At 35.9% G+C, this 15,840-nt stretch overlaps 2 protein-coding genes across 3 annotated transcripts; both read right to left on the bottom strand.

Annotated features, from left to right (window-relative positions):
• Positions 1–275: 275 nt before the first annotated feature.
• Positions 276–15,592, bottom strand: LOC129895324 (F-box/LRR-repeat protein At3g48880-like). Of its 2 annotated transcripts, XM_055971027.1 has the most exons (4): positions 15,465–15,592; positions 8,033–8,431; positions 1,278–1,678; positions 276–1,087 (listed from the first exon to the last, which is right to left on the bottom strand). In XM_055971027.1, the coding sequence occupies exons 3-4, from the start codon at positions 1,634–1,636 to the stop codon at positions 532–534; spliced, it is 915 nt and encodes a 304-aa protein (XP_055827002.1). In that variant the 5' UTR covers positions 1,637–1,678; positions 8,033–8,431; positions 15,465–15,592; the 3' UTR covers positions 276–531. The 2 variants fall into 2 exon arrangements, with proteins under 2 accessions (XP_055827002.1, XP_055827001.1); XM_055971026.1 differs by lacking the exon at positions 8,033–8,431.
• Positions 6,438–7,007, bottom strand: LOC129894582 (uncharacterized). Its single transcript, XM_055970279.1, has one exon. It carries the CDS (start codon positions 7,005–7,007, stop codon positions 6,438–6,440), a length of 570 nt encoding a protein of 189 aa, XP_055826254.1.
• Positions 15,593–15,840: the final 248 nt, after the last annotated feature.

Genomic DNA, 15,840 nt, shown 5'->3' with positions numbered 1-15,840 from the left:
GATTTAGATATGAAACTCACAAAACAATAATAGTATAAGAGAGTTTTAAACTATTCACTCGAAAAAATTTCTATGTGTGTACTGCCCTTAAAACTCTACAGAGGAACTTTAGAACCGTGATGTTCACATAGCATGTCATATTCCTCTAATTATGTGTTTATGGTAATTGAGAGGTGTTCTATAAATACCCAATAATTAGATATGAAACTCGCAAAACAGTGATAGAGGAGAGCTTACAACGCTTGGCATTACATATGTAAATGGATACAAGACTGTCAAAGAGAAAGACTTAAAACTTATAAAATTACAACACAGAAGTAGCATTACGCTACATGGAAGTACTGTTTATATGTCTCCCTATGCTACAAAGCTACTCTCCCTTTTACCACCAAAAGGATAATACGTGCTGCTAGCAAACTGGATGCTGATTGGCGTCCATTCAAAATGACAAGGTTTTATTGTGTTTCATATACACAAGTTTACATATTTTACTGGACCTTTAACTCATGAAGCAATACATTCTTAAAGTTGTCAAATTGCAAGAGATCTCACCTCGTCCACTTTCCAGAGGTCTTCTTCATACTTATACCACCTCATCAGCCCTTCATCATTTCGAGTGCGCTGACACATGATGCACGAGTCACTCATGCAGGTTAGGAATTTGTGTAACCTAGACGCTTTTTTGATAATTGATTCATCAAGCTTGGCCAGAATTTTCTTTGGTGCAGGTGGAGGGTCTTCAGTAATTACGCAATGAGATATGTTGAGCACTTCCAACTTTTTTAACCCATCCAAGATAATAAACAAGGCACTTTTAGATAACACTGTGCACCTCACACTCAACACTTTCAAGTTTGGAAGAAATGAAACCAGTGTAGATGCAAAGAGCATATCACAGGGCCCCATAATCTTGAGCTCAGCGAAATTTTTGCAACTCCTTGCAATTTCCTCCATGACATACGGAGGATTTGCTATACTAGGCATCGTCAGTGATTCAAGATCTTCCCACATATGAATAGCCCTGCATATTCCTGTCTTTTTTATTCTGTTCCAAGCAGGCATAACAAGACGTTTTAGATGTGGACACCTGAAAAAGAAGAGATTAAATTAGCTGTCTTCTTCATTCTCACGGTAAACTTTGCTTCACCTGAATTAGAATAATGGAAAATCATAGGGTATCTGAGATGTCAGATGCCTGAACTCGAATGATGCTTGTTGTCGGTTTCTTGATTCAAGTAGAAGTACTATAGAAAGATGAAGGTTTATTGGGGGAATACCTCTCGGCAGTATAAGTCAACTGATCGTCGCTGACATACAAATTATAATGGAAGATTAATGTTCGTATGTTTCCACTACTGAGGTTCAAACAAATCTTCAGGAGGCTGGTCAATGTTTTATCAGACTGACAATCCACATATACGTACGGCTCTAACGGGATTTTGATGAAATTTGATTTTAATACCGACAAGTCCAGTGTCATCCAGAGAAGTTGATCAGAACAAGCCAATCGCCATGAACTACAAACATGAGCAAGTCCAGCAGTCAACTCAAAAAGGTCAAAAGACTGGAGTATCTTCACCAAGATATCAATATCAAGGTCCTCCCATCTCCTTACAGAAGAATCTCCCTCTTCCATCACAAAAGCTTCAATCTCTCAAGTGTTTGGGCATAAAAGGTCCTGTAGAAACAAGAAAGGTTATTACTTCTCTAGATCCATAAAGAATATTTGAATTCTTGACGTCAAATTAATATTGCTGACTGTCATTTTGTATTCTTGTGAATATACTCAGACCATGAAGCAGAAAAGTTAAGCACTGCAATATGAAGAAGCATAGAAGAATGTACAAATATGTCCGAGGAGTATTGGGATTTCCAAAAGTGAAAAAACTAGGAAAATCTGACCTAGAACTTAAGTTGGTCATAGAAAACGACAGAGAACTAAGTTCTTGCATCATTTTGGAGAGAAATAGTAATTACCGAAAGCAAAATGATACAAAAGGAGGATGGAACATTGATTTGCACATAAAATTCCCTAAAGAGGAAAATTCAGTGTACTTAGCATTAGGATGGAAAAGCTGAAGACGTTATATATTTTGAAGAACACAAGACAAGAACAAAGAGAACTGGGGAATGTGACAAGTGTCTGCTGAAAAAGATGCATCTGGTTTCCAGGAATCAAATAGAAGGGAATGCAAAAACTTAATACTCAATCCCTTCTATTTTACGTGAATGGGAACGAAATAACTTAGTTAGCATGATTTGTGAATTTAGAAAAGAGTAGTTAAACGATACAAAAGTAGTAGTAGTAGTAAAAAAGTTAGGTGAAAGGAAAAAACACCATGCCAAAAGTTTGACTACCATTCGTTAAATGAATTCCTAAAACTTGTCAAAGATATATAAACAATACTAGTAAGGTACAACAATAAGTATGCCTTAATCTCAAATGTATGGTTCCTATGTAACAATTCCCCTCTACCCTGGTTCAAATTTTCAATACTACTTTACAACAGCTTATATGGAGTGATATGGACATTAAGGATCTATATAGCCGGCCCCGACTTGTTTGGGGTTGAGCTGGACTGTACTTTACAACAGCTATGCTTCATGCCTAAACTAGTTGAGGTCGGCTATATAAACAATCAATATACATTCCGCTCCATTTGGAGCAGTTTCATTCCAATAATCAGATACTTATTAAGGATTCTCTATTACTAAAGGTTTTCTATATTTTCTACCGAAATACAAATCAGTAATGAACTAAAAAGACTCCTGGAAAACTGTTAGACTCTTAAACTTATAAGAGAAATAAGGTTTTTACAGAACTTCTTTTCATTCAAAATGGCATATTACATAAGGCTTAGACACATAGCTATATAAGCCTTTTGAAAAAAAAAAAGTAAGTAGAGTACCTAGTCAAGCACTTACAAAACAAATTCCATAAAACAAGGATTACCTTTCCTTTACAAACCAAACATAATATTTAATAGAGGACACTATTAGACTAAAAAACTATCTAGAAAATCTCATTTTCTAACACTCCTCCTTGAGATTTTTCTTGGATACTCCTAGCTTAGCCCTTAGAACTTCAAATTTTCCCTTAGGAAGAGTCTTGGTCATGATGTCTGCAATCTGCTGATCTGAGCTGCAATGAACAAGTTTAACTTCGTCATCCTTCTCTACTTGCCTGATAGCGTGAAACTTCACATTTATATGCTTGCTACGACCATGTTGCACTGGATTTTTGGCCATAGATATTGCTGACTTGTTGTCAACCTTAATGACAGTAGCTTCAATGTCATTTTGCTCCAGATCACATAGAATCTTTCTTAATCATAGAGCTTGATTAGTTGCACCAGCAACGGCGATGTATTCAACTTCTGCAGAAGATTGAGCTACCACATCTTGCTTCTTTAAATTCCATGAGAACATGCCTGAACCAAGTGTAAAAGCATATCCAGAAGTGCTTTTCATATCATCAATGCTTCCTGCCCAATCACTATCTGAATAACCCATCAATTTCCCTTGCTCTTCCTTTTTAAACCAAATACCAAAATCAACAGTTCCCTTGATATACCTCAACGTTCGCTTAGCGACACCAAGATGAACTTGACTTGGAGTATGCATAAATCTCGACAAAAGACTTGCTGCAAACATGAGATCAGGTCTTGCTGCTGTCAAAATACAACAAACTACCTATTAGACTTCTATAAACTGTAGGATCAGCCCTATCACCTCCTTCAAATTTCGAAATCTTTGCATTGTGCACTAGTGGGGTCGATACATGCTTGCATCTCTCCATCTTGAATCTTTTAAGAATATCCCATGCATATTTTCTTTGTGAAATGAAGATTCCATCTGTAGCTTGATGAATCTCCATTCCCAGAAAGTAATTCATTTCACCCAAATCTGACATTTCAAACTTGGTCTCCATTTCTTGCTTGAATTGATTCACCATAGCTTCATTGCTTCCTGTTAACAGAAGATCATCAACATAGAGTGACACCAAAAGCACATCTCCTCCTTTAGCCTTCTTCACATATAAAGTGGCTTCATTTTCACTTCTCTTGAAGCCACAATAAATAAGATGAGAATCAATCTTACTGTACCAGGCTCGAGGAGCTTGCTTTAATCCATACAATGCCTTATGTAGCTTGTAGATTTTATCCTCCATTCCTGCAACTTGAAATCCTTCTGGTTGGTCGATATAAATCTCCTCCTGCAGCTGTCCATTTAAGAATGCTGACTTCACATCCAAATGATACAACTTCCAATTTGATTGAGCTGCCAAAGCAAATAGAAGTCTTATTGTATCATGTCGTGCAACTGGTGCAAATGTGTCTCCATAATCCAAACCTGCAACTTGCGCATAACCTTTCACAATAAGCCTTGCCTTGTATTTATAAACTGAACCATCTGGATTAAGTTTGGTTCGATAAACCCATTTCACCCCTATTACATTTCTGTCTTTGGGTTTATCAACCAGCTTCCAAGTATCATTCTTCTCTATCATACCAATCTCCTCCTTCATAGCTTCAATCCAAACTTCATGTCTTGATGCTTCTTGATAGCTATTTGGTTCTGAGATTGCAACATTACATCTTTCATATATCTCAGAAAGGGACTTTGTTTTCAAAATGGGCGAATCAAGTGAGGATTCCCCATCTGATTCTTCATCTTTTTCCAAATTTTTAGAGCCAAATGATTGGATTTCAGGCAGCGGACGCAAGTTCTGAAAATCTGCATTATCTTTCTCAATTTGCTCCTTATCCCAGTTCCAATAAGCATGCTCATCTACTACAACATCTCTTATGATGGAAATACTTTTTGTTTGCAAGCTGAAAACTCTATAACCTTTGGCTTGCGATGAATAACCAATAAAGATCCCCAATTCACCTTTTGGTTCAAGTTTGCTTCTTTTGACTGAAGGAACATGAGAATAGCAAATCGAACCAAAGACTTTTAAGTGCTTGGCAGATGGTTTTGTTCCACTCCAAGCCTCAATAGGAGTTTTTTTATCCACAGCTTTAGTTGGCAGCCTATTTAATAGATATACTGAAGTATAAACAGCTTCTGCCCAAAACCTTTGCTGTAGTTTCTTTTCAAGCAACAAACATCTAGCCATTTCAACAGCAGTCCTGTTCTTCCTCTCCGAGACTCCATTTTGTTCGGGTGAATAACTTACTGTCAACTTGTGATCAATCCCCATATCTTCACAATAATTATTGAACTCATTTGAAGTGTATTCACCACCATTGTCCGATCTCAAAGACTTCAGCTTACAACCACTTTGTCTTTCAACAAAAGCTTTAAATTTCTTAAAAATTGAAAATACTTGGGAGTTGTTACTCAAAAATTACACCCAAGTAATCCTTGTTAAGTCATCAATAAAGAGAACAAAATATTTATTTTGTCCTAAAGATGATGTCTGCATAGGTCCACACACATCAGTGTGAACTAATTCAAATTTTTCAGTTGCCCTCCAGGTAGCACTTTTAGGAAATGATTTCCTATGTACCTTACCCATCTGACATGCCTCACAAACTTCTTTAGATAGTGAGATCTCAGGTAACTCTTTAGTCAAGCCTTTCTCATACATAGACTTTAAAGTAGCATAGTTAAAATGCCCATATCTTTTGTGCCACAACCATGACTCATCCATACTTGCAAAATTTGCATTATCAAACTTCCCAACTAAAGGAAAAGATTTATCCACCATTTGTACTTTAACAATCAAATTATCTTTTGAGTCAAAAACCAAACAATGTTTGCCCTTAAAAATTAAGGAACAACCTTTCGACATCATTTGAGCCGCACTTAACAAGTTATATGCTAAACAAGGAACATACAACACATCATGTATAAACTCTGTACCTTGTATAGTTTGAAAGGCAACTGAACCCTTTCCATGTGCATCGACTGTTTCACCATTTCCCATCCTAACTTTAGCTTTGAACGACTTGTCAAGTGTGTGAAACAAGAGCTCATTGTGCGACATATGACTCGTACATCCACTGTCTATGAACCATGAGGATTTTTTGCTTGTGTTTTCTTCGTGAGAAGCCATAAACAAGCTTTCTTCTTCCTTTTCCGACTCTTCAACAAAATTTGCCTGCTGCACATGATGTTGTTGTGGTTGATTCTGCTTGGCCCTGCAATTTTTCTCAATATGACCCATCTTTTTACAGAATCTACATTGAATGGATGGCTTTCCTTTGAACCAACAGTCTTTTTCTTGATGATTGGTTCTTTTACAGTGGCTGCAAGGTGGAAACTTCCCTTTCTTTGAAGATTCCTTCCATGGTTTTCCCTTTGCTACTTTATCTCCATCCATCCTTCATAGGCTGCTTGCCTTTATGTTGTACCTGAAATGCCACTTCTGCTACTTCTCCATCTCTTATACTTGATCTTTGCTCTTGGGCTTGTAACTTGCTGATCAGTTATGCAACTAATAAAGTCTTCAAATCACAAGATTCCTCTATTGCTGAAATCTTGGACTCGAACCTTCCTGGTAAGCTTATCATCATCTTCTCCACCACTTTTGAATCTGGAAAGGTTTCACCAAACAACCTTATTTGGTTTACAATTTCCATAAGTTTGGCAGAATACTCTTTCACAGTATCTCCTTCTTTCATCCTTAACATCTCAAATTCTCTTTTGAGAGTTAAGAGTTTGACAGCCTTCACTCTATCACTTCCATCGAACTCCTCTTTTAGCTTCTCCCATGCTTCTTTAGGTGTTTCACAAGTCATTATTCTTGTGAAAATCACATCTGAAAGTGCTGAATGAAGACATGTGAGAGCCTTTGGTTTCCTTGACTTTGAATCTTCATAAATCTTCATTTGTGCAACTGTTGGATTTGGTCCAAGTGGAGGAGGATCATCTTCACTTTCTATTGTTTCCCATAGACTAAGATCTTTGAGATAAGCCTTCATCTTTATCACCCATATGTGATAATTTTCTCCTGTAAACATAGGATGGCCTGCACCCAAGAAGTTGTTGGATGCCATGTTACTGCTGCTCAGCTATCACCCTAGAAGAACTGGAAAAAACCTTAGTTTCTTGCCTTCACAAATCCCTCAAGAAGAAGGGCTCTTGATACCACTGTTAGACTCTTAAACTTATAAGAGAAATAAGGTTTTTACATTTTCATTCAAAATGGCATATTACATAAGGCTTAGACACATAGCTATATAAGCCTTTTGAAAAAAAAAGTAAGTAGAGTACCTAGTCAAGCACTTACAAAACAAATTCCATAAAACAAGGATTACCTTTCCTTTACAAACCAAACATAATATTTAATAGAGGACACTATTAGACTAAAAAACTATCTAGAAAATCTCATTTTCTAACAAAAACATCATACTTAATATAAATGTAAAAACAAAAAATAAACCTTAATCATAGCCATTGAAATTACTATGGATCTTGTGCTTCATTAATATTTTGTTTTATGCTAATTTCACAAGAATATCGAGAAATTGTAAGTCCTATGAGACAACTTTGTAACTATCCCAAGAAAGAGAGAGCAACAATAATAACTATGCCTTAATCTCAAATGTACGGTTCCTTTGTAACTATTCCACTCTACCCGGGTTCAAATTTTCAATACTACTTTACAGCAGCTTAAATGGACGTTAAGGATCTATATAGCCGACCCCGACTTGTTTGTATTTAGGTGGAGTTGTACTTTACAACAGCTATGCTTCATACCTAACCTAGTTAAGGTCGGCTATAGGAACACTCAGTATCTATTCTGCTCTATTTGGAGCAGTTTCATTCCAATACTATGATAATTATTAAGGATTCTCTATTACTAAAGGTTTCCTTATATTTTCTACCGAAATATAGATTAGTAATGAACTAAAAGAACTCTTGGCAAACAACATACTTAAAATAAGTGCAGCCACATAAAATAAAGCTTAATCCTAACCATTGTGCTTGATTCATATTTTGTTTTTTGCTAATTCAACAAGAATCTCAAGAGCTTGTAAGTCCTTTGAGACAACTTTGTCCATGTGATTGAATTGTTTACCTTATCCATTTCAAAACTTTCAACCATCATCTTGTCACACCGGTGCAGTTGAACTTCTAACATAGACATTTCAAAACTATAATGCAAGGCCTCTTTCCTTTTATCTTCTACATGTGCTATTTGTCCCTTGTCATAATCATCACTTATTTTGGCTAGTTTTGTATGACCACACACCATCATACCATTCACATTTTTACAACACTCATTTTTTGATATGTCGGACCTCGGATGCCCAACATTCGCCATCATTGATCTCACAATTGTACGTCTTATAAAACCTATCTTTCCTCTGGTATGTATCTCCTTATCGCATACCACTCCCACATTTCAACTATAGGGCTTTAACTTATGTGTTGCGTCTTCTTCTATCAGACTATCACACCATTGATGATCTCATACCTGGATAAAGAAGTGTTGTTGTAAATTAACGATCAACATAATTTTTAGGATATCCTTGCGCTAAGGAATTAATAAGAGAAATGGTATCAAATATTTTGTAATGTCCCGAAATAAAGTGTCATATAAATTGGGAGAAATAAAGTGTTGATAACAAGTCCTCAACAACAGAACCAATGATAGTTAGTAGCAGGAGTTGTATATAACTAAATTGTAAATTGAAAGCTAAGAACCTGATGGATCGTCAATCCTCTCCCAACAAAAGCTGAAAAACACAAGTAATTTTAGATTAAAGCTTACCACTTAAAAGCACAAAAATATGCACGGGGTTTGAGTCCCACACCTAAAGGCTTCTATAACCTTGGGCTCTCCTACTTCAATAGCTAGCTTTTAGGGTGTGATTCGCCCTAAGTTGTACAAAGGGTATGATAGCCACCCACTACCCTTCGCGCCATGAATCTGTTTCTATCGCATGGCCATGGAAGACGAGAGCTTGGTGGTTTTTTATGGTTTATGGCAAGATATGAGACTTATTAATAAAAGTTATAAAATGATATTATTTTATAATAGTATAGATTATAGTGTGCTAATCGTAAAATTTTATGGAATAAAACCAAACAATACTACAATGCACCCATCCTCTTAAAGACCAGGATACACCTCTGATATCCTAGAAGACAATGCCGACCCCACACCTCTCTTTCTTTCTGTGTGTGTGCGGGGGAGGGTCCATGTCTGCTAAAGACATCTCTTACTCAACTTTGCCAGTGATTTCTCATTAAAGGTAAGATCATGAATATCCTACCTTATACAGTATAAGTGTATAACCCAATATTCATACATTTTTCAATTGTCTTCCAAATAAACTAAGGAAATTTAATCATGAGATTTTGTTAGGCGGTTCTCCAAACTTTCTTTTCATAAATTTGTAAGCTCAAATGTACTTCTCTTTTGCATCATCTGGATGCTTTCAATGAAATTTTTCACTTCGTCAAAATAAAAACAAGAAAATCTTTCCTATCAGTCTCTCAAACTACTAATTATGTATCTAGAATTTATAGGTTAGATAACCCGAAACTCAAATTTCTCTTTGTAAAAAGAAAAGATGGAATAACCAAAGCATCATTTGCATTTAATGTACGTTTGTAAAACAAAGCTGTAACGATTTTCCAAAATAAGCTACATTCTCGATTGGAGTACAACGAGAAATGAATCGTCACGATAACAAAATGATAAATCACACGTAAATTAAAACCTATCTCGACAAAGATTTAAACTTTAAGAACAAAAAAAGATGCATTTGATCATACCCACTAATAATTGAAATGTTGAAAACCAAGAAACAAAATCCAGACAAGCATAAACTCAAATTTGTATGGGGAAAACTCAACTATTTCTGCAGTTAAACTCCTTCATGTGCCAAAAAAGGGGATAAATTTTCCACAAGATGTACGCTGAATTTTCCCGAAAGTTGTTGTGGTGTGTTAATAGAATTCGGTGTACACCTTGTGGAAAACTTTCCCCCTTTTTTGGCACATGAAGGAGTTTAACTGCAGAAATAGTTGAGTTTTGTCCATACTGGTCTGAATTCATGCTTTTCTAAACTTTGTTTCTTGGTTTTCATTATTTCACCGAGGACATGACCTTACATAGAAAGGAGTGGAGGTCGCGTATTAGGGTAGAAGGCTAGCAGGGGTAGATTGTGGATTGCCCTGTGATAGTCTTAGGCCTAGGCGTGCCAGTTAGTTGTGTTGTTACTGCCATCTGACTACCATTTTCTTGCTATTAGTATTGTTCTTGTCTTGTAGAATTTGTAGCGCTTCTTGTTTTAGCCAATATGGTATATATATTGTTGCTCTCTCTTTCTTGGGATAGGTACTTTTAAGCCGAGGGTCTTTCGAAAACAGCCTCTCTACCTCCATGAGGTAATGGTAAGATCTGCGTATACTTTACCCTCTCTAGACCCCACTTGTGGGATTTCACTGGGTATGTTGTTGTTGTTGGTTTTCAGCATTTCAGTTATTAGTGTGGTATGATCATATGCATATTTTTTGTTCTTAAAGTTTAAATCTTTGTCGAGCTAGGTTTTAATTTACTTGTGATTTATCATTTTGTTATCGTGATGATTCATTTCTCATTGTACTCCAATCGAGAACATAGCTTCTTTTGGAAAATCGTTACAGCTTTTTTTACAAACGTATGTTAAATGCAAATGGTGCTTTGATTATTCTGTCTTCTTTTTTACCAAGAGAAAATTGGGTTTCGGGACATCTAACCTATAAACTCTAGATACATGATTAGTAGTATGAGAGATTGATGGGAAAGTTTTTTTATTTTTTATTTTGACGAAGTAAAAAGTTTCATTAAAAGCATCCAGAAGATGCAAACGACAAGTACATTTGAGCTTACAAATGTAAAGAAAGTTAAGAGAACAGTCAAAAAAAATCTCATAATTAAATTCCCTCACCTTATTTGGAAGGCAATTGAAAAATGTATGGATATTGGGTTGGAGGGATACACTGTATAAGGTAGAATATTCATTATCTTACCTTTAATGAGATATGGCTTTAGTAGATGTGGACCTTCCCCCTCCGCCCTCCCCCACACACCTCAGAGGTGTGGGTTGGCTTTGGCTTCCAGGTTACCAGAGGTGTATCCTGGATTTTAAGAGCATGGGTGCATTGTACTATTGTTTGGTTTGATTCCATAAAACTTTGCGATAAGCAAACTATAATCTATACTATTATAAAATAATATCATTCAATTTACAACTTTGCGATAGTCAATAGATGAAGATGTAATACATAAGTTTAAGCCCTATAGTTGAAATGGAGGAGTGGCATGCGATAAGGAGATACATACCAGAGTGAAAGATAGGTTTTATAAGACAGTTTTGAGACCAATGATGGTGTGTGGTGTGAATGTTGGGTATCTGAGGTTCGAAATATTAAAAAAATGAGTGTTGCACAAATGAGAATGGCATGATGGTGTGTGGTCATACAAAACTAGACAAAATAAGTGATGATTATGATAAGGTACAAATAGCACATGTAGAAGATAAAAGGAAAGACGGCCCTAAATTATAGTTTGGAAATGTCTACGTTAGAAGTTCAAATGCACCGGTGTGACACTATGATGTTTGAATGTTTTAAAATGGACGAGGTAAAAAATTCAATCACATGGACAAAGTTGTCCAAAGGACTTACGAGTTCTTGAGATTCTTGTTGAATCAGCAAAAAACAAAATATAAATGAAGCAAATGTTTCACAGTAATTCCAATGGTTAGGATTAAGGTTTATTTTATGTTGCTACACTTATATGAAGTATGATGTTTTCTCGGAGTCCTTTAAGTTCATAATTGATTTGTACTTCAGTAGAAAACCTTTAGTAATAGAGAATCCTTAATAATTATCTTAGTATTGGAATGAAACTGATCCAAATGGAGCGGTATGGATATTAAGTGTTCCTATAGCCGACCTCAACTAGTTTAGGTTTGAAGCGTAGCTGTTGTAAAGTAGTATTGAAAAGTTGAACCCAGGAAGAGTGGAACGATTACTAAGATACAGTACATTTGAGATTAAGGCATAGTTATTGTTATACCTTTACTAGTATTGTTTACATATCTTTGACAAGTTTTAAGAATTCGTTCAACGAAAGGTAGTCAAACTTTGACATGGTGCTTTTCCCTTTCACCTAACTTTTCAAATACTACTACAAAAAACTACCGTTTGCTAAAATACACCAATCAAGTTAGCTAATTTATTTTCATTCTCATTCACGTAAAATAGAAGGGATGGAGTATTAAGTTTTTGCGTTCCTTTTTATTTGATTCCTAGAAACTATATGCATCTTTTTCAGCAGATACTTGTCCCATTCCCCAGTTTAATTTGTACTTGTCTAGTTCTTAAAAACATATAACAAGTCTTCAGCTTTTCCATCCTAATGCTAAGGATATTGAATTTTCCTCTTTAGGGAATTTTATGTGCAAATCAATGTAATATCCTCCTTTTTGTATCAGTTTGCTTTTGGTAATGACTATTTTTATCCAAAATGTGATTACCGACAGTTATGGCAGCAAGAACTTACTTCTCTGCCGTTTTCTATGACCAACTTAAGTTCCAAGTCAGATTTTCCTAGTTTCTTCACTTTTGGGAATCCCAGTACTCCTCAGACGTATTTGTACATTCTTCTACATATTGCAGGGCTTAACTTTTCTTTTTCATGGTCTGAGTATATTCGCAAGAATACAAAATGGCAATCAGCAACATTAATTTGAGGTCAGGTATTCAAATATTCTTCATGGATCTAGAGAAGTAATAACCTTTCTTGTTTCTACAGGAGTTTAGGAGATTGAAGTTTTTGTGATGGAGGAAGGAAATTTTCCTGTAAGGAGATGGGAGGACCTTGATAATGATATCTTGTTGAAGATACTCCAGTCTTTTGACCTTTTTGAGCTATCTGCTGGACCTGCTCATATTTGTAGTGTGTGGCGATTGGCTTATTGTGATCAACTTCTCTGGAAAATAGTACCGAAAAGTCCAGCGTCTTCCAGAGAAGTTGATCACAACAAGCCAATCGCCACACACTACAAATATGAGCAAGTCCAGCAGATAGCTCAAAAAGGTCAAAAGACTCGAGTATCTTCAACAAGATATCATTATCAAGGTCCTCCCATCTCCTTACAGGAAAATTTCCTTCCTCCATCACAAAAACTTCAATCTCCTAAACTCCTGTAGAAACAAGAAAGGTTATTACTTCTCTAGATCCATGAAGAATATTTGAATTCCTGACGCCAAATTAATGTTGTTGATTGCCATTTTGTATTCTTGTTAATATACTCAGACCATGAAGCAGAAAAGTTAAGCCTTGCAATTCGAAGAAGCATAGAAGAATGTACAAATATGTCTGAGGACTACTGGGATTCCCAAAAGTGAAGAAATTAGGTAAATCTGACCTGGAACTTAAGTTGGTCATAGAAAACAACAGAGAACTAAGTTCTTGCTGCCATAGCCACTACCGAAAGCAAAATGATACCAAAAGGAGGACGGAACATTGATTCTCACATAAAATTCCCTAAAGAGGAAAACTCAGTGTCCTTTGCATTAGGATGAAAAAGCTGAAGACTTGCTATATATTATGAAGAACAAGACAAAAACAAAGAGAACTGGGGAATGGGAGAAGTGTCTGCTGAAAAAGATGCATATAGTTTCCAGGAATCAAATAGAAGGGAATGCAAAAAAAACTTAATACTCCATCCCTTCTATTTTACGTGAATGGTGATGAAAATAAATTAGCTAACTTGATTGGTGTATTTTAGCAAAGAGTAGTTAAAAGATACTGAAGTAGTTGCAGTAGTTATAAAATTAGGTGAAAGGAAAAAACACCATGTCAAAGTTTGACTACCATTCGTTGAATGAATTCCGAAAACTTGTCAAAGATATATAAACAATACTAGTAAGGGTACAACAATAACTATGACTTAATCTCAAATGTACGATTCCTTTCTAACCATTCCACTCTAGGGTTCAAACTTTTAATACTATTTAACAAGAAGTTTAAATGGAGTGATATAAACATTAAGGATCTATGGCGGCAGGGTTTTTTCCCTAGACCTTATAACTAAGATTCTAGCCCATCTTAGGTGATTTTTGAGTTCTGTCTCTTCTTCATTCTCCAGCCATCCCCCACACCTATCTCCTATTTTTCTCATAGTTTCAGAGTTCCACAATTGCAGAGGAAGGCCTAGGACCCTAATCCAGAACCAGTCGAATCTCGTTGTGTTTGGAAATGTTGTTTTCATCGAGCTCCACCAATCAATCTCTAGGTTTTGGGCCTTGTATCTTCCATTCACCCTTCAGAATGTGTTCTGCTGCTTTTCTAGATGGGAACTCAAAGAGAAAATTGAATATGTTCATGTCGTAGACCTGAATATTGGGGACTCCTTTCCAGGTTTCGATTGCCCATCTTCTAACATCATTTCATGTTGGGGCTTCTTCACCACCAGTAAATCATCCTATCAGACACCTTCGAAGCAGAGAATTGTCCTTCAAGCTAGCAGTTTTTGCTGCATTTATGGGCTCGTTTCTTTCTGCATTCTTTCTCTGCTCCCATTTGATTCTTGTAATAGCTTCTTTGTAGTTTGCCCTCCCCTCAATTATTTCCCCCCTTGTGTAAAAAAATGTGCCTTGTGTACTTGATAGTCTATTAATGAACTCTTCAATTTTGTGCACCACTCTTTCCCATCTCTCATTAATTTTATTTTCTGGTAGTATAATAACTGTTCTGCTCTGACCCTTAACAACTATTATTGAGATGAATCAACCAAATCTATTGAACTTTTGATTGCAATAAATGTGTGTTGACATGTCCTTACATCTCCAAGATTTAAAGCTCTTCCCCTTGTTTCCAGAAGCTTCAGCACAGCCATAAAAGAGCTTCCCCACTAACTGTCATTCTTCTCATTGAGAGTTTTGTGCTCTCCACTCAGTCGAACCATATCCTTGTGTCTGAGAAAGAGGCTGTGATGTCAAAAGACTTGGTTTCCATTCTGAAAAATAGGTGATTTTCCATAATGGAAACAGAAAGAAAAAGGAAGATTTAGAAAATAGAAAGTTTAGGAGGAATATCCGATGGTGAAAAACCACCGCAGAGGATTTTAGAAGCCCAGAAAAGACTTCTAAGAGTTGTCTAGAGAAGAGTGCCTGGAAGGAAAGTCTGAAAATGTTTTTGAAAATCATAAGACCCTCTCTATGGAGCATAGAGGTTAGATGCCCCAAAATCTAACTTTCTTTTTGAGAAAAGAAAAGACAGAATAACCAAAGCACCATTTGCATTTAACCTATGCAGGTCAAAAAATGATGTTATAAATTTTTTGGATAACGATGAGAATGCAGTAAAAACATCAAAAGAGACTACGTTCTTGATAGGAGAACTCCAATTGAATCGTTATGTAAAAAAAATGAAAATTCAGCAAATCAAATCCAACCTCGACAAAGATTTAAACGCTAATAACAAGAAAATATGCATTTTATCATACCACATTAATAGTTGAAATGCAGGAAACCAAGATATACAACTCAGGCAACCTTCAATTCAGATCTGTATGGGCAAAAATCAAATAGCCAGAAAAAGGAAAAGAGGGTTCCACAAGGTGTACACCGAATTCCTGTAACAACAACAACAATTTTGGAATCAAGATCCAACATGAGTCAAAAATTAATCTGAAAACAACCTTAAAGAATGTAAGAAGAAAAAAAGACACAGAGAGATTTAGGATATGCCTTTAGATTGTTGGTTCACTTCAGTGTGTAAAAAAATTGGGTGAAAATTGTGGGATGATAGTGTAGCTCCTTTAGTGAACTTCAACACTATATTATCATCGGTTACTAAATATGTTTTAAAAAAATTCTAAA

The sequence above is a fragment of the Solanum dulcamara genome, chromosome 7 (genome assembly GCF_947179165.1).
Source record: "Solanum dulcamara chromosome 7, daSolDulc1.2, whole genome shotgun sequence".
NCBI lineage: Eukaryota > Viridiplantae > Streptophyta > Magnoliopsida > Solanales > Solanaceae > Solanum > Solanum dulcamara.
This window is presented reverse-complemented; position numbering and strand designations above follow the sequence as displayed.

Coding starts and splice junctions, on each gene's coding strand:
- LOC129895324 (XM_055971027.1), bottom strand. CDS start 1,636: ATGGAAGAGGGAGATTCTTCTGTAAGGAGATGGGAGGACCTTGATATT. Junction 1,088..1,277: donor TTGACTTATACTGCCGAGAG/GTATTCCCCCAA, acceptor CTTCTTTTTCAG/GTGTCCACATCTAAAACGTC.
- LOC129894582 (XM_055970279.1), bottom strand. CDS start 7,007: ATGGCATCCAACAACTTCTTGGGTGCAGGCCATCCTATGTTTACAGGA.